This window comes from Euprymna scolopes, chromosome 8, assembly GCF_053919585.1.
Source record: "Euprymna scolopes isolate OS-2025 chromosome 8, ASM5391958v1, whole genome shotgun sequence".
NCBI lineage: Eukaryota > Metazoa > Mollusca > Cephalopoda > Sepiida > Sepiolidae > Euprymna > Euprymna scolopes.
In genome coordinates this window covers 32885519-32908875 of record NC_136489.1, presented here as the reverse complement: position 1 = coordinate 32908875, position 23357 = coordinate 32885519, and the positions used below count along the sequence as shown (strand labels likewise).

Below are 23357 nucleotides of genomic sequence, written 5' to 3'. Positions count from 1 at the left end.
ATTAGATTAATATAAAATAATTGTTATGATATGTAAGTTACCTTCCTTGGATGTAGCTCCATTGTCAAATTCTATTAGAATAATACAATCATTATAATATGCAATAACCTCCCTTGGGTGTACATTCATTGTCGAATTCCATTAGATTAATATGCAATCATTGTTACAATATGCAAGTGATCTCCCTTGGATATATAGTCAACTTGAACAGCACAACATTAACCGACTTAAATATGCCGCCGAATACAAGACTTGGGATGAAATGAAGTGGGAAAATATAATTTTCTCCGATGAGAAAAAGTTTAATCTAGATGGTCCAGATGGATTTCAACACTATTTGCATGATCAAAATTTGTCCAAAGAGACTTTTTACAACTCGGCGTAGTGGAGGAGGTTCTTCAATGATATAGGGTGCTTTCTAGACAGCTGGGAACCTAAAGTTGCAACTAGTGAAAGGCCGGCAAACATCATTGAAGTACATTTCAATGCTTGTAAATACTTCTATCAGGACTGAAGGTCTACGTCTGTGGGGAAGAAATTTGATTTTCCAGCAAGACAACGCTGCTATACACACTTCTCGACAAGCATGAGAATACTTTTCTTCAAATAATATAGAATTGTTAGATCATCCAGCATGTTCTCCGGACCTCAATCGCATTGAAAATCTTTGGGGATGGATGGCAAAAGAAGCGTTCAAGGATGGAACCCGGTATGATTCGATAAAGGAACTTTCTGACTCAGTTTTTTTTTTTTTTTACATTTTTACCCCAAACAAGGCACGTTGCCACTTTGGTGTAGGGGGCTACGATCAGGAGCAGCAACTACTGGGGTACTATGTACGGATTTGGGCAGAAAGATGTCGGTTCACGTTGCGCTTGAACTTCTGCATGTCAGTACAGTTAGGAAAGCAGGAACCTGGAATTGAATTCCAGAGTCTAGCGGTTCTGGGGAAGAAACTACTGGAGTAGAAAGATATTTTACATATAAGGATCTCTACTGTGTGGGAGTTGGATTTTAGCTGCCTGTCGGGTTTGTCCAGGGTATCTACGTCGTGGGGCCACAGATGTCTGCAGTTCGTCAGAGCATTCACCATTAAAATACCTATAGAACAAGCAGAGGGATGCAACATTTCGTCGAAGGGATAGAGGCTTAAGCTTAGATGCCAGTTCAGGACCTATCAGATTGACGAATCTTTTTTTCAACCTTGTCTAGGAGCGAGAGACTAGTAGTAGATGCACCAGCCCAAATTTGACAACAATACTCCATACATGGACGAATGGTGGCCCTATAGACGTACAGGATACTTTCAGGTGTCGGTAGTTTTCTAGCACGGTAGAGAGAGCCTACCTTTTCGTAGCGGCCCTGGCAATGTTTTCAATATAATTGTTCCAGCTCATGTTTCCTGTGAACGTTAGGCCAAGCAGTTTGAAAGATGTACTCTCAGACAGGGAGTCACTGGCCATTGCTATTGGTGGAAGAGAAGGTTTCTTGTAATTATTGAAAGAAACCAGTTTAGTCTTGGCAGCATTGAATGTGACCATCCATTTATGTCCCCATTTCACTACAAGTTGGAGGTCATCCTCTAGTGTTTTTGCCATTTCTTTAGATATGTGTTCATTTGTTTTACTGTCATGCCTGTTATAGAGTGTAGTGTCATCAGCATATATACCCATCTCAGAGGCAGTTTTGTCGGGGAGGTCATTAATAAATATCAGGAACAATAGAGGTCCGAGAAAAGACCCCTGAGGCACTCCCGCATTTATATCACACTGTTTAGATGTTCGACCGTCGAGGACAACCTGGATTTTTCTCTTGTCTAAGAAGGATTCAATTATGCTAAGTATTCTACCAGTTATATTTTATGATTAAATTTTCCTGAAGAGGCCCTTGTACCATACCCTGTCAAAATCCTTAGATATATCTAGAGCTACTGCTCTGCCCTCCCCTGCTTTGTCCAGTGAATGGTATATACGTTCAGAGATTACAGTGAGGATGTCAGCTGTTGAACGGGATTGTCTAAATCCATATTGTTTGTCAGTCAGGAGTTACGCATCTGTAAGGTGCCGGACTAGAGCAGTACATGGGATAAAATTCCTTCGCAACTGATAAAACACTTAGTCGCAAGCATGCCGAAGAGAATTTCTGAAGTAATTCGTAATAATGGAGGCTATGCCAAATACTGAGACCCTTTTTAGTAATTTATAATTGCCTTTTGTTAGATAAATTATCAGTGATCTGAAAATTTTGACCCGGTTAAAATGTGTTTTTTAAAAAATAATGATTAGATCAGGGTTAAGGTTTCGAATGAAGCAGCTTTCATTTTTTTATCATGTTTTCCCTTTTGGCAATGGATTCAACCATTTGTTTGATTAAAAATTCGATAATATGCGTAAACGCTTACTTTCTTATGTGGTCTTATGATTTTGACCAGGAAGCTATATATATATATATATATATATATATATATATATATATATATATATATATATATATATATATATATATATATATATTGTTATAATGGAATAATTCAAGGAGGAAATCCGGGTATGAGAGCTCAATGTGGTAAACAGAGCAATAACATAAAAATATAATACGGAAATTACATAATTACAATAATGTAATTTCCGTGTTATATTTTATATATGATGGACTCTCCCGTCGATTTCGACGTATGAGGTTCGGACAACCCATATTTCTTAAACTCATTTATGCTTTTGCATCTGATGACTTTTTAGTCCAGCAAGGGACTTGCAGACAAGGCCACAAATAGAACATGAATGTGGATTTAATGCTGCAGATATTGGTGCGGCTGGTAGTCGTTTTGCCCTTACTCTGTTTTCTTTCAGTTGCCTTAAGCTTTCAGATTGAAACCTCTGGAGACCTTCAAAACACCTTGATCTCCATCCTTTTCAGTCATTCACCTCATCTTCAAGACTCCTGTATGGTATGTTCACTGCAGACAAGTTACTCTTCAACTTGTCCTTGTACCTAAGCCAAGGACGTCCGACAATTCTTTTACCACCCTCAAATTGACTGTACATCGCAATTTATATATATATATATATATATATATATATATATATATATATATATATATATATATATATATGTATACGAGAGTGTAGCCGTCACCATATTTAGGTTTTTAAGACTTTTGCATATTTTTATATAATTTTATAACGTGTTTCGAGCCTTTCTTAGCTGTCATCAGATACTTTTATTTAAAAGTTTTTTTTTAGTTAAAAGTTTGTGGAATTTCTTCTTAGAAATCATTTTATTTCTGCTAACACCGATTATGCTTCTGTGACAAACGCCAATATGAAGCTTGGCTTTACCTGCTTCACTGGAGACAGTAAGTTTGACATTGACATTTGATTAAAAAGCAGAGTCAGTGCTAGTAGAAAAAATGTTTTCTAAAATGACATTTTGTAAAAACTGATATATATATATATATAAACGTATCTGATGAGAGCTAAACAACGGTCGAAACGCGTTATAAAAATATTTTTAAATATTAAAAAATGCTACAAGTCATAAACCTACAATAGTTGATGGCCACAGTCTTTAAAATATACACTGCTTTCTCTCGTTTGAATCAAACACTCATCGCTTTATATATATATATATATGTATATATATATATATATAAATTCAAACAACAAAACGAATATATAGATATCGACATCAATTTTAATATTTACAATTGTAACGTATCGTAAAAATGTTACATATTTAATACATATATGTATATATATATATATATATATATATATATATATATATATGAACTAGTAGATGTATCGAGGTGGCCTTGTAGTAAACGTGATGTAAAATCTCATTAAATAAAATAAAATACAGAAAGAAACTGAAACATGTGTGCATTGTGTTTTTAACAGTTTACGTTTTGTATAAATAAAATGACTAGAGCTGAAATCAAGACCAAAACCTGAACACAGTGAGTCAAGTTCGATAACAATTCGGCTAGTCACGATCTTTAAAAAGCAGTTTCAATATTAATTAACATAACTGAGTTGTTTTTGGAACGATTCGCTGATGCTAGATCGTGAGACAGTGTAAAACATAAAAATATGATTACAAATACCATTTTTTCCATATTTTTCCTTGGAGTAAATTTTTCTATTTTTTTATTAAAATATTTTCCACGTGAGTGAATACTTTATATATCAAATTCCATCAGTCAAAAGTTCGCCGAGTATATACAGGCTGTTCAAAAATCACTTACGGGTTTTGTAACGAAAATAAATTCCTTGTTGTTTATTATATATTTCCTTAATTTTAACAAAACACGACTGAGACATTTGGATTTTTTAATGGAAAAATCAAACAATTTTATTTATGAAAAATAATTGCTTTTAACATGTTGCTCATTTTCACTTTCGCATATTTCTGCTCTTTCCAAAACATTATTCATGACGGATTGCAGTATCTCTCGATTGCGACTTCCCTCCCTCGTCTTGTTCTTGATGTATTTCTGTAATTCTTGTAGGGTTTAGTGTGTCCAAAAAGTCACTGCTAGAATTGAAATGAAACATCAGGAAGGAAATAAGGAAGTTAAATCGAAATCCAGCAATTTTACAATCAATCATAAATAAGTTTTGGGAAAGAGCACAACTACCCGAATCGAAAAATGGCCAACATCTAAAAAACATTATTTTTCATACATAAAGAGTGTTTGAATTTTTGCATTTGTTTTTTTTTTTTTAACTTTCCTGATGCGTTAATAGGATTGTGTTTACATTACAGAAAGATAACATAAAATATAACAAATAAAGAATGTATTCAAGGTACAAATCATTCAGTGCTTTATGTATTCCCCGTATGCCATTAATTGTCTTAACACACACAGTCTCACTTTTATAGATGTACTAACAGAGCCCTCGACGTTGATCGATCCTAAAATAGTCATAAATATTATATATTTATTGATACGCAATTCTTATTTATTATATACAGAAATAGGTCGTTCGTATTATAAGTACGGGTAATTTCCTTTAAAATGAAGTAAAAAAAATGACAAAAAACAGAAATGTGCATGCGAGGATTGTTTCTGTTTAACGGGTTCAATTTTTAAAAACATACTCGAGTTGCGATCGAAACCAAAACCTTACGAAAGTGAGTCAGGTACGATGATTAATAGAACAGTTAAACACAAAGTGTATTCAAACCTGCTTATTGTTATCATAAATAACTTGTCATATGACAATTTACGTATAGGTATTGTCAAACGGAAAAAAATCCGATCACAGGCTCGTACCAATATATCAATTTTGACTGCTAAACCACCATTTTTTTTCCGGATGAAATCCGATTAAAATTTTTCCACGTGTCCGAATACATTATATGCCGAATTTAATGTCTGTAGATAAAAATCCGTTCTGTATATAGGTGAAGAATCCTCCTCAAACACAAACATTCTCACTTATATAGAGATACATAATACAATGTTAAGGCGTTTCTACAAGAAAATTGTGAATACTTTAAACGCTTGTACCTCTTTGTTCTGTGTTTACGAAATTAGATTGTGAAGCAATGTTATCATCTCGAGCGGTAACTTATTGATTTTCTCCTTCATTCATCGCCTCAGCCGATCTAATAATAACTGATATATATGTTTATCCAATCTATTTCATCTATTGCTGAAGACAACTCGGAACATTTCAATTGTAATCTGATTTCTTTAAAATCGCAAACTGGATGACAGTAGACAAAATGGATTGGTGCGGACTCTTCTATGTTCACAACCTGTGAAGACGTTAAATTTCACGACACCAAAAATAAATTAACCTCGTCAATTGTGAGCATTTTCAAATTCACCAGGGATTGGCGAATGTGGCAAGCGGCTATCCTAAGGTCATTTGCCACCGCTTTGAAAGTTAGAACCCGAAAATGTTAAATTAACCCCAGGCTGCAAAATTCGAACACTTTTACAGTTTGGTCGCTGTGCGTTGATTGTTCGGCGAAAGTTTCTTTTATATTGAATGATTGCGTAACGATCCATCTGAATGGGACACTGCTTTCGTTTCTTCCTCTTTATGGGGAAAAAAGGCGCTTTAAATGAAGATGAAGAGGGATAAATAAGTTTGATGTATTAGATTATAGTGAGAAATTGTAAAGTATTAGAGGTTGAAATAAATAAAGATTTTTTTTTCGACAAACGAAAATAAGATAAACGATTCATAAAAATCCAGTATGAAAAGTAATATAAAAATGAATATTAAAAGATATTGGATCACCAAATGAAAACCATAGTTAATATAAAGCACGTTGGCTTGAGGTGTGACTAGCTGAATGTGTTATAACAAAATATGGTTGTGAACTATAAAATTATGAGTGTGAAACCAATGGTAAAAAGCTATTGCGATAATGCGCATTTATTTGTAATGCTTATAATCACTTGCAAAAATTTCTTAAAAATCGTAGCTTGTATAGTATATTTGAGGTTAAGCATATGCATGCTAACAATAATTCTGACGGGAGGATGTCTGGCAATCATAAAACAATATAATTGAATAAAGTATGTATATGATTTAGTACATGGGAAATTCGATTTTTTCTATACTATCGATTAAATAGGAAAACGTTGTATGCTTGCAATACCGGTAATATTAAATATTAATATCTAACAATTAAAATAAGCCTTTCCAACCACAGATATCCAGGACAAATAACACGATATGAGAGAATTATTATTTCAAACTCCTGGGTTTAACATTCACAGGGAATATGAACTAGAACACATATTTGCAGACATTATGAAGATTGCTGCAAAAGGGGGATCCTTTATCTGATTTGAAGACTACTTATCCTTCAGAATAGTCTGCACATCTAGAAAGTCACCATTCGCCCATGCATAATGTATTGTTACCACATCTGTCCTGGTTCAAGTCCCACTTATCTTTACCTATTAGATCAGGCCCAAAAATAGTCTCCAACCTAATAGGTCCTATTGTCAACCTCTTCAATCTAATAAGTCCTATAATATGTTAACTAAGCTCCAACCCCTGTCCCCTCGCCGCAATGTTGCATCCGTGTGTTTGTTTTATATATGCTTTAATGGAATGTTCGCTGCTGAACTCGATATGCCCTCTCGATGTTCACATCCCCAACAAACCCTCTTAACAACAACATCACACCCTTCAATATTTAGGTTTCTAAATGCCAGAAAAAAGAAAGTCGTTCCAAAAGTAATATATCTTATATATATATTCTGCTTGAATAAATTAGAAGGGGTTGAGGATTGCATTGTTATGATGATTGAACTCATGAATTTATGAACCGAAAGTTTCATGCTTCAGGTACATATATAGATAGAGTAAGGCTCTTTGAAAATAACCCATTTCATATACCTGCCATTGTATAATTTATTTTATTTTATTATTTGTGGACTGTTATCTGCCCAATTATTCCTCTGACCTTCATCACATGGTTAACCGTGACGTAATACTGATATCCCCAAGAATTCCAAATTAAGTCATCGCAAAATCATTAGCAAATCTTAATAGAAGAAATTTAAATTTGGAGTAAACTAATATCACGCAGACTTAATGAACCATCAGTCGTTAATATCCGGGCATAGTTTTATGGTTATGACTTGTGTGCATACTTTTACTAAGTACAAAATAAATAAATATTTTAATAGCATGCGAACACTCTGCTTTGTTCGGTCGTTATATATGCTTCAATATGACATTTTTATTCGTCCAGATGTCGCATATATTATGATAGTGTCGTGATTTCAAAAGTGAAAAAAAGTATTTGGGTGCTATCAGCTAGAATCGAAACTAAAAGCAAAACTATAGCAATCAAATATGATGACGTTACCACTGTTTAACTTAACTTTCATAAGAATTGATGAAAAATAAACCAAGATGAATCTACAAAATATAACAACGTTTTTTTTTTCAATTTTGACGTCTCACAAACTTTTTCAACCGGCTAAAGACTTATAAAAAAAAACATTCCATAAAAATCCAATCATTTGAGGGTGCTAGCGCCGATCTGTTACTTTTGGTTGTGGAGGGATAGAGATTGAACATAGGGAGGCAGACAGAAAGTTCTTTCTTTTTCTTTTAGATGTTGTAGTGCATAATAAGTGATGATGATTTTATTAAGATCATTTTCCAGATATGTTTTATCATAATTTTATTATAGAAGGTTGCGATCATTTCTAGCTGAAGGTAACCATGCAGGACAAACTGCCATCGAACTTGACACACCCAAGTTTCCAGTACGTGACTTTAAACTCCGAGTCAACATCATCTTGCTGATGCTGTTGCTCTTAGTATTTTTGTTGCTGTTTTTTTTCTTTTCTACAGATTCTTCATCCTTCTATTTTTCTTCCTTTTCTAGTTATTATTATTATTATTATTGTTATTATTATTATTATTATTTAGATATTTTATAACTGTGTTGGTTTCGATTTCGAAATATTAATTAGCTGCATTTATATATATTTCCAGATACATATATACTTTTATAATGGAGAACTTTATACGAACTTCAGTGACAGCATACGTGCACCTCATGGAATAGCAGCGCTTTCTTTATTGGTAAAGGTAAGCAATGCCCTATTCTATTTCAGCAGAATATTTTCAATGGACTAAATTATCTATTTTGTTTGACCTATGCCCCATACACACAGTGAGGATATACCGAAGATTAAGGTCATAGATCTCGGCACGATGGTTTTTCACTACTCGTTTGTACCAACATTCCTATACACACATACTATAACGAACATATTCTAAATATAAACCAATATAAGCACAAAAATACATATATAACAAACATATACCAATATAAACCAATGTAAACACACAAAAATACATGTATAACCAATATATACTAAATATAAACTAATATAATCACGAGCAATACATATATAACAAACATATATCTATATACACCAATATAAACACACAAAAATACATGCATAACCAATATATACTAAATATAAACCAATATAAGCACGAACAATACATATATAACAAACATATATCAATATAAACCAATATAAATACACAAAAATACATGTATAACCAACATATTTTAAATATAAAACAATATAAAGACGAACAATACATATATAACAAACATATATCAATATAAACCAATATAAACACACAGAAATACATGTATAACCAATATATACTAAATATAAAGCAATATAAACACGAATAATACATATATAACAAACATATATCTATATACACCAATCTAAACACACTAAAATACATGTATAACCAATATATACTAAATATAAACTAATATAAACATAAAAAATACATATATAACAAACATATATCTATATAAACCAATGTGAACACACTAAAATACATGTATAACCAATATATACTAAATATAAACTAATATAAACACGAACAATACATATATAACAAACATATATCTATATAAACCAATGTAAACACACTAAAATACATGTATAACCAATATATACTAAATATAAACCAATATAAACACGAACAATACATATATAACAAACATATATATATATAAACCAATGTAAACACACAAAAATACATATATAACCAACATATAGTAAATAAAAACCAATATAAACACACAAAACTAAAGAATACATTTTCTATCCACAAGTCTCTGCGAAAGTTTTACATCTGACTATTACAATAAAATAGTCATGTTTTATTGCATTCCATTTCCGAAAATTATATTTCAACAACGTATATATACAAAATGGATAGTGTATTTATTACAATAAGAGAAAATGTTTAAGTATTTTATTGGATATACATTAATCAAGAGAGCACACATATACGGCAAAATATCTTATTTTAACACAGACTTGTGCTGCTTGTGTGCGTTTTATATATGCGCACCTACTGCACCATCGTCGTTATTAAATGAAGAACAAAATACATTAAAATCTGTAGTCTTTAGTATATACGTTTGATCTTCAATACTTACGTTTAACTTCCGATCTCCTTATCTGCTCGCCGGATCGTTTAGTAACTCGACTTTGTTTCGAAGAGGATCAAAGCTTATGCATGAGAACACAAAGAGGCTGCTTACCGTTTTAATGCTTTATTTTGAGGGCGAATTCTATTTAATCTAACAAGGAGAGAAACATAAAATTATTCTTCATAGGAAACCGTTGTCTAAACTTATATTATTTGTATAACTTATGACTACTCTAAATATGAATTTGTTATTCGCCCGGACATCTGCATTGTTAACACACATTTTTTCTGTTCGACTCTCAGATGTAAACTATTCGAGAACACTGTTTAAATTCCGAATGGGTTGAACACGTGATCTATAATCTTACGTCTTTATCACTTGCACCGATATCGTGTAGGGGGAGTTGGGATTTGTTCTTAACTTCTTGATTAGTCGGGTACAAGGAGTATATCTCGCTCACTGCTGTGCCGTACTAATTGCCCTTAAGTGTAGTTTCCTCGAAATGTACTCTTATTGTGCAATACCGGCCACAAGATAAAACACAATTATGGATTAAAAAACAATGTACATATGAAATTCTATAACATAGTATATTTGATTCTTGCTATTTGTTGGTTAATATCTTATATAATTATTCGATGAAAATTATAATAAATTATGCTATTTTCATGTTATTCACATCTCTTATAAAAAAAACTTCCGTTGCAATCTTGTTATCGATTCGTAGAGTTCGTTTCTAAAAACAATGTTCTTAATAATATTTGAACATAGGACAGAACATTCAAATTTACTCATCTGATAGAGAAACGTTAACATTTTTTGGTATTTTTTTAGAATGACGCGAAGGTTTGATCAGTCAAATAATATTCAACTATCGTCTTTCTTTTTCTTTTCACTAAATCGATATCTGTTGTTATTAAATAACTGGTAATTAATTACTGAAATACCCAGGAAATATATTTTTTAAAAGACAACTACGTTTTAACTTGATTATATTAAATGTTAACCTGTAATAAGCTGTGTTTTGTCTCATTTATATACTAACAAAATGACTCGACGTTGCCTGTAAATAAATGATGATCAACATATGTTTCACAGTTCAATATTTTTGTCATCGAAATCGGCAAAATCGATCATTATAAAATCAAATCGAGGATCACCGGGAGGAAGTTTATCCGTCTCCTTCCAATGACTTAGTGCATAATACAGGCTGAATTTCACTGGAAAGAACCGAGTGTTAATTTTATAAAATTAGTTTTACATATAACGACTTGAATGAAAGTTGGAAATTAAAATGTCATGCATCATGGTCCAACTGTGCTCTTAACAGAATCATTTATGTCGAATGCGCCCCTGTTATATAAAAAACACACTGTTGATTTTATATGTCGTGCTTTTCTGCTTGTGTGGTAATAACACTTTTTAGATGCAGTTGTGATGTTACGCTGTATAAGACTTTTTTTAATTTTGTTTTCGATTATCGATTCTTATCAATGGAATGCAAAAAAAAACAAAAAAAAAACAAAGAAAAACTACGACAACCGCCAGTATGTTTGTGTAAAATGTCTTAAATATCGGTCCAGCTATTTCAGAGTCTATAGAAAACACACCATCTCTCACACACAAAAAGTTCCTTTTATATAATAAACGGATAACATTTCCGACGTGTGTGGAATATTTTTAATTAAATTTCGGTAAAACAGTTTTAGTGCGATGAATGTAAACAATTTTGCATTTATTGATGTATCGGCGAAAAAAGATATAACGTTAGGGAAAAAGGAGACGTGCTTATATTTTAAAGAAAATAAATAGTTTTACGAATGAAATGAAGAAGTCGGTGTTTAAGTATATGCCAAGAATTAAAACAATAATTTAGTGCAATACAATTTAAAAAAGAGGGCAATATATATATATACATACATATATATATATATATATTTATATATATATATATATATAATTATTTTGGTTTGTGTGTGTGTGAGTGCGTGTTTAAAGGAGGGGGGTTTGATTTACTTTTATAACTATGTTTTTTTTTTCGTTTGTGGAATAAATTATCGAATAGTTTCCAAGATATAAAAAATTAGATTTTAAAAATTCGGGGAGCAATTCAATTTAAACTTATGGTCATTTTTCTTGTGAGAGCGTCTATTGTTTTTTTTTTTGGGGGGGGTGTTCATTTGGTAATCCTAGCCTGGTATACTAACACAAAACATACCTTAAAAACATTTTTTTTCAATAGGTTGTATGGTCTGCTGAAAACGAATATGCCACTCAGTATTTCCGCTAATAAGTATTTTTCCGGGTATAATACAATGTAATTATTTATGTTTTAAGTTGTGAACATTGTTGTACACACAAGCGCACAAAATTATTGTTAATACCATGAAAAATACTTATTTGCTGAAAATAAAAATGCGATATTCATTTAAGCACACTGAAAAACCTATAAAAAATTATAGTAGGTTTGTGTATGTCTACAAATCCACAATAATCACTATCCTTGAAAAAAGAAGTCTAATATGTCGGTAATAAAGTGGATGCTCATTTATCCATAAATTAATATAGAAAGTGATTCCCCACTTTTTGAAACTATAATTTTTCATAACTTAGAAACTACAGTTTCCTGAAATTTTAAACTTTATTTTCGTTTTCAGCATTCTCAAAAACCTATAATATTAGTAATTGTAAAATAATTTTGGAGAATGGAAACAGACTGCACCTTTACTGAAATATTTTATGGCTGGAAGAGAAGTGCCAAAATAGGCTTTGATTTATCCCCTTAATATGCCAACTGAAAGGGCAAATATCACAAAGATTACTACACAATACAGGACATTACCTTTCTAACGAGACTTCGATTATTAAATACCGATCAATAGTCACTGAGATTTAGAACTTATAAAATTGAAAAAAAATGGTATGTATATATATGTATGTATGTATCTATCTATCTCTCTCTTTCTCTCTCTCTCTCTCTCTATATATATATATATATATATATATATATATATATATATATATATACTCGTAGCCAAATTGAATATTGGAGTACTTAGCTCGTTGGTTCTAAGGGACTAAACTAGATTAAAATGTTGTTTTTTTAAGATTATAATACTATTCTTTAGTTTAAATTTTATCACGATTGGTCCAAAGACTTGTATTTTCAAGATGCCCAAAACTGCCTGCATTTATATATAGATAATATCTTTGCAAGCTTTAGTTTTGCTGCTTATGGATTCATTCTGCTTATGAATTTTCTTTGCTGGCTTTTCTCCCCTGTTTCTTTTACAGGCCATATACACAGACTGCAAAAAGAAAGTCCGCATTATATTTACCTTATATTTGCAGATTTTGACAACAAAATCTGCAAATTTAAGCTAAATATAATGTAACTGTTTAAACTTACTATACCTCATTGGAGTGGCCTTTTATTCTTCTATAATTTTTATATATATTATTATCTATATTGTTTATATTTGACATTTAATTGAAATATTCTGGTGTTTCCGTCAGTTTAAAAAATAACTTAAAATTGAGGATGCAGAAAGAAAGTCTGCACAATAACAAATTGTTATTTAAATGTAATTTTAGGACAGAAATGCAACACAAAGACAATAGGAACACAATCAACTAGTTAATATTTAGTAGCATTGCGATTCTTCAATTGACAACCTGCAATCTTTTGTGAATTCGTTTAATTAGACTACAGCAATACTCTAGGAAAAGGGCATCCAACATTTTCTGTAATTTTTGTCCAACGTTCTTCCAAATTTGAGATTTTAGCATAGTGTAGCTGTTGCTTTATGCAATTCCATATGTTTTCGATAAAACTGAGGACTGGAAATTGTGCAAGCTAATTCAAACACGGAATATCATGCTCTTCTTGATATTGCCAGTTGTGTGAATAAGAGCATACATGAAGATGAGGTTGTTTTCCAAATTTCGACCAAAGTAGAATAGAAAATGCTCAGTCAACGTATTAATGTACTCGGTCGTATTAATTCGACCTTGCAAGCGAATTATATGTCCTGGACCATTCGTACTCATAATGCCTCACACCACAACTGAGCTTCCACCACCTCGCAGCGTTGAGACTAAGCACCTAGGATAAAATCCTTCGTCTTTCCTCCGACGGGGGTACTGCCTACCATCACTGCCTAATGGATTGAACTTGCTGTCGTCGGTAAAAAAGCACTTTTGCCCAATATGAAGAGTCATGATATTCATTGAATCTGACGAAGTCCAGACGGCGCTTTCTGTTTTTTACAGAAATCATTGGCATGCAATATAACCTTCGCAAATTAAATTCCTTTAATTCTTGTCAGTAAAAAGACAGCACGTTTTTACAAGATTGCACTGTTGTTGGATATATATATATATATATATATATATATATATATATATATATATATATATATATATATATATATATATATAAGAAATTTATTACTGTGAGTCCAGAATGAGTTTACATATTGTTTCAACTAGAGGAAGATCCCCAAAGAGAGGAAATGTTCAACTAGCATCGTCAGAATTCATAGATGTTCATCTATAAACTCTGACGATGCTAGTTGAACATTTCCTCTCTTTGGGGATCTTCCTCTAGTTGAAACAATATGTAAACTCATTCTGGACTCACAGTAATAAATTTCTTATATACTGCTCTGGCTACACATTGAGCACACTATTCCGGTTTTGTCACCACTGGTATATATATATATATATATATATATATATATATATATATATATATATATATATATATATATATATGTATGTATATATACGTAATGGGGTTCAAAAGGGCCCTATTTTTATAAACCGATTAATTGACTTTAGATGGGAAAATCCTTTTAATGGTAACTAGAGTTATTTAATCATAACCTAGAACGTATATCTGTTCGTTGGAGATATTGAAAGGATAGGAATCTAAAAAAAGCAACTTTTCTCTAGATTATCGTCATTTTTTATCACAAAAATATCATTGGGGTATGATTTGAGAAAGATGCACATACTATCAGATAACACAACATAGGTTTATACACACAAATCCATATTTATTCCTAGAACCTAATATTAATGCAGTTGCTGTTTTTTTTTAATTACTTATATATCCCGGTATTTTTAAGCATTGCCAATACGGTGATAAACAGACTTTAAACATCAGTATATAAAACTATATAATATTCAAGTTAAACCATATCTAGATATTATAGCTTCTGTTTATTTAAACAACGGAAACAGATTTCATTTTAGCCAGATATTGCGTAACATCCTTTTACTTTTTTATATAAATAATTTTTTTAATACATATCTCTTAATTTTAATATGCTGAATGGAGCGAGCTAAAATTACCTATTTATATTATCCCGCTCCATGAAAGATTTAAGCATTCTTACGTATGGGATATAATATTCTTAAATAGCTCTTTTATATTTCTCATGGGAAACTTTGGGACACGGGACCTGCTACTTATTTTGTTATGCGTACCGTAAAAAGTTGGAAATAAGTACGAGATTTAAATTTCCAAATGTCGGGACATTCGATCAATTTTTTTTAAATAAATGCATACTCGCGGTGGGGTGTAATGAAAGAATTAATCAAAAAGCAATGCAATATAGATAAATCAAGTCTTACTCAAACATATTTAAGAGTTGAAATAGCGGTGCCCATTTCTGTACAAATGAGCCACCACTTATCAACGCTCAACTACCAAATATAACGGGTTAAAATTGTAAGATGGTCACTGAGACACCAAGTTAGTAATGATTGTTATTAGTGAAAAATTGGTAGAATTTAATTATTTAAGCGATGAGGTTCAACAATGATTTGTTTACATTAGACGTGAAAACAAACATGTCGTAGCTCGATGGAAAGCAGGCAAATATAATAGTTCAGCAGTGAGGCTAGCCTATAAAAAACGTTGTTCATGGAATTGCATTTATATTGACTCATAGATTAATAATAGGGGAAATTTTGCTGGTGCTTGTAGTTAGACGAATGATTGATGTAAAGGCTTGGGCAGGGAAATGCATAGTTTAAAGGTCTGATACACTCATGGGATGAAAGTAACGAAGGAGCAGATACATGCTAGCAACGCCTCTTTTGTGTGAACGAGGTTGCTGTGAGAAGAAAATTACATCATTTTCTAGGTTTCCTATCGAATTTTTTTAATGTGAAAAATGATGCCCGGGTCAGCTCCTCCCCAGTTGTGGCAACAATACTCCATTTTGTGATGTATAAATTTTATGCTGGCAGGGAATTAATGTTAAAACCTGACCTTTGCTGTTAGATATATGTATCCCAACAACGTAGCTGGTGGAAAGAATTCCTAACTTGTTCCCTGTGTTCAAATAACGGACACGATAATCTCATATATCAATAACAAAGGTCACTAGTTTCTTAAGATTTGAGTTTTTTTTTTATCGCAATGAGTGACTGGTCATTATGCGCGCGGAGTTTGTGAATGTTGATTAAAAGATGTCGCAAAAAGAATATACATGTCAACATACGTTACATTATTTATGTCAAATAACAAGCATGGGAAAAAAGTAATAAAAGCGAAAACTATTATACTTATCCTTACTTTACCAATGTTTGCTCTGTAAAGATTTCGTTAATGTAAGAGCAAACAATATACATAATTCACCAGTATCAAGTTTGATATGTTGAAAAACAAACCTGTGTTCATTCGCGTAACTAGACATCATTTTCAATTAACTTACAAAAATACTCATGGTTATCGCATGTTCTGATTTTATTTTTTACATCTATGCGTTCCAGTGTATATTTTCCCAGTCCCTTCCCCCTCTCTCTCTCTCTCTTTCTATCTCTACCTCTTTCGGGTGTCTTTCCTTTTTGCCCCTCTCTGTACTTAATAATGGCCGAGGCTAATAAATAATGGACATAATAAAAGAGACTGTAAACCGATTATTCAATAAAAGGATTAAGGACAATAGCTCTACAATTCGAAATCATAGCTGAAAGGGAAAACGAGGAAAACAATCATGAAATATTACCCGCAGAAAATAGATTACGATGTTATCTTTTTTCCATACAGCAGGCAACTGCTCGTTTCCCGGTCGTAAAGTACGTTTTAATATCATGTAATTCGTGTACATTTCAATAGAGCATATTCGTTATTGATCATTACATAGAATCCAATATATAGTAATGATTTAAGAAATCTTCAAAATATTACCCACGTGCCCTCAGTAAGGCAGGAAACCAAAACATTTTGCTTTCTAGCGATTTCTGTACACACCTGGGCTAACGACATATACATATCAAAACTTGACAAATTAACACAATTACGCGTATTAATATATTGGCGTATGTTTATAATATACACATTACACCCAATTACGTCTACGATGATCTCATCGTTTAATTTCAACCTCCTTGCAGCTATTTTATTGATAAAGATTAACTCAGGTTTCACCTGTAAGAATACCTGATATATCAAGTTTCAAGTCTGTAGACCAGAATTATTGAGAGAGTAATTTAATAAACGCAGTTGGACTAATAAAAATGTAATATAAGTCCAGCGTCAAGTGATATGCAATGCAGTGAAATTAGACTATAGATTATAATTATTTGAAAAGAAATATGTTGGTATATTAATGACTTAGTATATAAGAAATTTGTGTTATCTTTTAAAGTCGCAGAGTAGGCTTAGCCATCATTTGCAATAAGTGTGTACTGATTTAATTTGCCAGTTCACTATTCTATACGATAACCAATGCAACCCTTAATGACTAATACTCTTTCTCGTAATTGTATACATATGACTTTCGATGACGCATGTATATATGTGCCATGTCTTGCATTAAAATTAATAAAAGTTCAACGTGACATGACCGCCATAATTCTGAGGGAAGAGTTTTATTTTTTCATATTAGAAAACGGAGAACAGCGCAGTTAGAATAATTCAGATTGAAGATATGAGGGGATTTTTTTCGCGATTGTCTATTTTACCCAAAGACTTGAATATCTTAAGTTTTCAACATTGAAGATAATATTAAGAACAATTTTCGTTAATCTATCAGGAAATTTAAAAGCAATTCTGACCACTATAAAGATTGCTAAAACGTATTTTATAGTGCGCATTAAAAATCTGTTTCCTGGGTATATGTATATACTAGTAGGGAAACCCGACATTGCCCAGGATTAAATGATGATCAACAAATATTTCACACTCATATATTTTATTGTCATAGAAATCCATGAAATCACCCAGGAGGAAGCCCACATGCCCCCATGCAGTAACTTAGTCCAAAATGGGTGTTACTCTACATTGCACTCTAGAACACCTGTTTCTTTTATAAAATTATTTCATATAAACTTCTATCCAGTTAACGAAAAAAACATTAAGAAATTAAGGGGGGGGCTGGCTACCTACAGACAACGTCATGCAAAAATAAAATACACGTAACTTTTCAAATCTTATATAATTCTTTGCAGTTAATGAAAAATTAATTAACGAATTTACCTCGTGCGGAGTATTCATCTACAGATTACGTCATGCAAAAGAAAAAGACACCATCAACTTAACCACAGTAAAATTTTCACGGTCCGCTGTTCTATCATTGTTGCTAAGCGAGGTATGGAATAAATGACCTTACCGATGATGAATAAATTAAAATAACAGTTTCTATCATCGATTAGCGGTAGACGTCGGGCGTATTCTGAAAACAAAAAATTAACAAAGATCACTCCCAAACTTGTACACTAAAGGTCTGAAATTTCGGAAGAAAATATGTTCAGCCATTTCAGAGCTAATAAGGTAAATAACTCACACACACAGACAAAATTGCATTTATATACGTGTTGAGAAGATATATTATATATATATATATTATATAATATATATATATATATATATATATATATATATATATATATATATATATATATATATAAAGATAAATGAGAAAACTTTAACACCCATGGAATGATGAAATAATTTTTTATTTACTTTGTTGATATTGCATTCCAATATTTCGCTAAAGCTAATTTTTCTCATACAGGTTTTAGGTCTAGTCCGTATTTTTTTTCATTTTGTTATTATGAAGGAGGAGGTAATTCCTTGGAGAAGAAAATAATTAATGCACGTGCTGTCTAGTTATTTACGTGTGCATCGCCCTAGTTCCGGGCATGAATATGAAGTGAAAAATAGTTACACACGTTTAGAAAACATTTATTTTGAATAAAATTTAAAGATGAATTAAAAAACTTCTAATGTGGTTTTAGTTTACATTGTTGATGTTGCACTCCAATATTTCGTTAAAATATTTAACCGCATCAGGGTATAAGGTACAGTCCGGATTTTTTTTCTTCATTTTGTTGTCATGTCTTCTAAAAGTGTGTAACTACTTTTCACTTTATATTCATACCGGAACTGGAGCTACGCACACGTCAAATAACTGGACAGCACGTACATTAAAGTTTTTCTCCTTCAAGGAATTACGTCCTCCTTAATAACACCAAAAGGAAAACTGGATCTAAAATACTGATGATTCTATTTTTAGCTAAATCTTGGAATCCAACATCAACAAAGTAAATAACATATGAGTTTTTTTCATTTTATGACATTTAATTTTGCAAATTCTATTAAAAATAAATATTTTTTAAAAGTGTGTAACTACTTTTCACTATATATATATATATATTTATAGATATATATGTATGTATGCAATATATGTATATATATATATATTTATATATATACATATATATATTTATGCAATATATATATGCATATATACATTTCTATATATGCAATATATATATATGCAATATATATATATATGAATATATATGCAAGTGTATATATATATATATATTTATACGCAAGTGTTATATATATATTATATATTATATATATGTGGGTGTGTATGTGTAAATAGATACACAGGTATATATATGTGTTTATATATATATATATATATATATACCTATATATATATGTGTGTGTATGCAAGTTTATATATATATATATATATATATATATATATACGCTCTTGATTAGTTTTATATAAACAGAAATATTTTTTTACACATTCATCAGCATTTTTCGCTTAGATAGCTACGAGTAATTAAAGACCTCCTCAGGCGGTACAGCTTATACGAAAGCAAAGTTTGCTTTTCTATAATCTGTCTCGTCAGAAGAAGTACCAAGTACTAGTAGTTCGCTGACCGAAACATGCTCATGAGTGTAGCAACATAGTGCTTCTTATGTTAAACAAACAAAGTGTAGCCACTGGTCTACTTCGGTATTGAGCACTCCATGTTTTGTACCACAGTGCATTTCATTGGTTACTTTGCTACTGGAAACAATAAGCTATAATTAACACAAGTGATAAAGGAATTATCATCACAGTCATGACGTAAACAGTATATAAATGGCATTGTCATCTTCTGTTCTGCATCCCTGTAATATATGTATCCCTTATTATGAACGTCTTGTTGTCCGATATTGATGTATATTTCGGAGAATCAGAATTTAATTTAAATGTTATATTTCGCGGTATCAGAACGAAGATGGATGATAATTACAATATTAAGGCAGTGACATTTGTATACATTTACATCGCGACAACAACTGTGACGATTCGTGGGACTTCATATTATTAATACAGATCTGGGACATTTATGCAACAGTTCTTGTTTACGTAGAGGATGAAGGAGAGAAGAGACGGACCGGTATTATTTTGAGGGTGTAATACAAGTTCGTTTAAGAGATGATAGACAAAACACGTTTACCTTTCAGTTGTAATCACGACGAAGAGACAAGTTCTCAAATATTAGATGATTCCTTATTCATACCAACTGAACGATTGATACTTTTCAGGGATTCAAGCATTTACGACAACATGGCTCCCTCTACCCTCCTTCGCCTCTAAGGGGCATCAGCTTCCAGCCTGAGCAACTCTCTCTGAGTATCTCAGGCTGTAACCGTGCTTTATTATTCTCTCTAACTTCGTATTCTATCACAATATATTGAGAATATCCTTTCTTTATGACGTCAGAGGGATGGTCAACCAATGTGACTTTATCACCTTTCAAGTTTCCCCTAACCTTTGCACATGTATCTACACAACTGGGATAAACAAAAGAAATTCCTAAATTTAATTGTATATCTTTTAACTTATTTTGCTAATTATTTATAAAACTCGTATTGTTCATTCTTTCAACTGACATATTAATATTCAGATATTTCTAACGGAATGAGCAATTACCTGCATTAATCAATTAAATATATATCTCTGACATAAATAATATTAGTTATTTGCGAAAAAAATGGCAATGGTTCTGCATTCGCAGGATTTCAATATGTCTAATATTTAAACACTCGCCTACTGAGTCGATTCTAGCCTTTTCCTGTCATTTTCAAACTTATCTAGTTTTGCTTTCTTACTTACTGGAGTCTGTCCCTTCATAACACAATTGGCTTACTTGTAAACAGTTAAATTGGCTTACTCGTAAACAACAATAAGCAGTTCTAAGTGACAGTCTTTTCAATTTTATTAGTAGATGAGTGTTGATGATTTGTGTCATGCTGAATATACAACCTACTTTTTCATATAGAATGATATGTTCAGAATGTTTCGCCTGAGTTTACCTCCTTGGGTGCATCTTGTTAATGGTGGAATTCTTTACTTCACACTGAGAAATCTTTAAAAAATCCGGAATAGACTCTCAACGCCATAGATAAATACATTTAGTAATAAAGTACCTTGGGGTTATTGCGACAACTAGCTAAAAAGTGTATTATTTAATTGTAATTCATTATTAAGAGTAGTATTATTTATAAATTTTATTTAGTGCGGACCCTTATCCTCATCTTTTTCGTAGTTGTTTCACGACGTTTCGGTCAACTATTCCTCTGTCCTTCGTAAGGTGGTAACCGCGACGGCATAGGAACTCTGAATCCCCTGACTGCCTCCACTGCAATTAATGCGGTCCGTGGTGAGACGACAACAACTACGAAAGTAAGTAATTGCAGTAGATGCAGTAAGGAGATTCAGAGTTCTTATCCCGTCGCGGTTACCATCTGATGAAGGCTAGAGGCATAGTTGGCCGAAACGTCGTGAGACAACAAAGAAAAAATGAGGATAATGGGCTACAATAAATATAATTAATAGCTGAACGTGCTCTTTTGGCAACCACGCATATAAAGAGCACCGTTTTAGTTGGCGCAATTACCTCGAAATTGGGTATATAATTTTACGTGAGTCTTCTGGTGTAACATACGTAGTACGGGCAATACTAAAAAAAAAATGCAGTTTGTAATTAATATTTTCTCTCGGTAATGGTGGTCAGGACAATATATGTTTAATAAATATTTCGTTAGAATTTGCGTCCAACTATTACAAGTCGACGTAAGTACATTTGTCTTTTAGTTTGAAGAAAATTGCAATGCTATAAAAATCGCATTCAGTATGTAAATAGTATTACGAAAAAAATTAAATACTAAATATTAATATTTACTTTCTATAATAGAGTGATAAACAATAGACTAAATGTAAATTAAATTTAGAATTCAGTTTCTAATTTCATCCGTGTTCCCACGTTTGTACAAGCGACTTCCGCGTTTGATAGACTGTTTCACGAGTTTGAATAGGACAAGAAAGATTAATAACGTTTAATTATTTGTACATTTTTAAATCCCATTTTCCCTAATCTCCCAAAACTAGGAATATTTAAACGAAATCATAACGTCTAATTTTTGATGGCATGCGTATCGCGGCATTAATTAAGTAATTAATTATCATGAAATATATTTGCATTACATTATACTTAATGCATGTCATTTTGAATTCAAGGAATCAGTAAAAAAGGGGAGGATCCGAGATCTATTAGCTTGAGGAAAGAAATTATTAGATCATAAAAAACCCGATATCTAATAAATTCTACCATAAAAGATGTGGAAAAAGAAAAAAAAGGAAAAATGGATGTTTCTCTATTTTCCTTTTGATATATCCTTCATACACGAAAGAGATAATACTCCAAAAAATACGAATATATATATATATATATATATATATATATATATATATATATATCAGACAAAAATTCATGGTAGACAACTGATTATCCTGAATTAACATTAGAAGTATTGTAAATTAAAGAAAGCAAGTTGATGCAGCGATTTCTGTGAAGTCTGATGAAATTATTAGATCGTTAATAAGACTCCGGTAATTGAAACATGTATAACCAAGCAGATTAAAAACGGTAATAAAACGCAACACAACACACCCACACACACACACATACACACACATACATACAAACACATACACACACACACACACACATATATATATATATATATATATATATATATATATATATATATATATATATATATATACTAGCATTTCACTCCG

At 31.8% G+C, this 23357-nt stretch overlaps 1 protein-coding gene across 1 annotated transcript in view; it reads left to right on the top strand.

Moving 5' to 3' along the window:
* The window catches only part of LOC145283519 (carbonic anhydrase-related protein 10-like), a 1064961-nt gene that overhangs the window by 313710 nt on the left and 727894 nt on the right, over positions 1-23357 (top strand). Inside the window, exon 3 of the mRNA XM_080132363.1 lies at positions 8484-8579. Coding sequence (XP_079988489.1) covers positions 8484-8579 — 96 coding nt within the window. The remainder of the gene's footprint in view (positions 1-8483; positions 8580-23357) is intronic.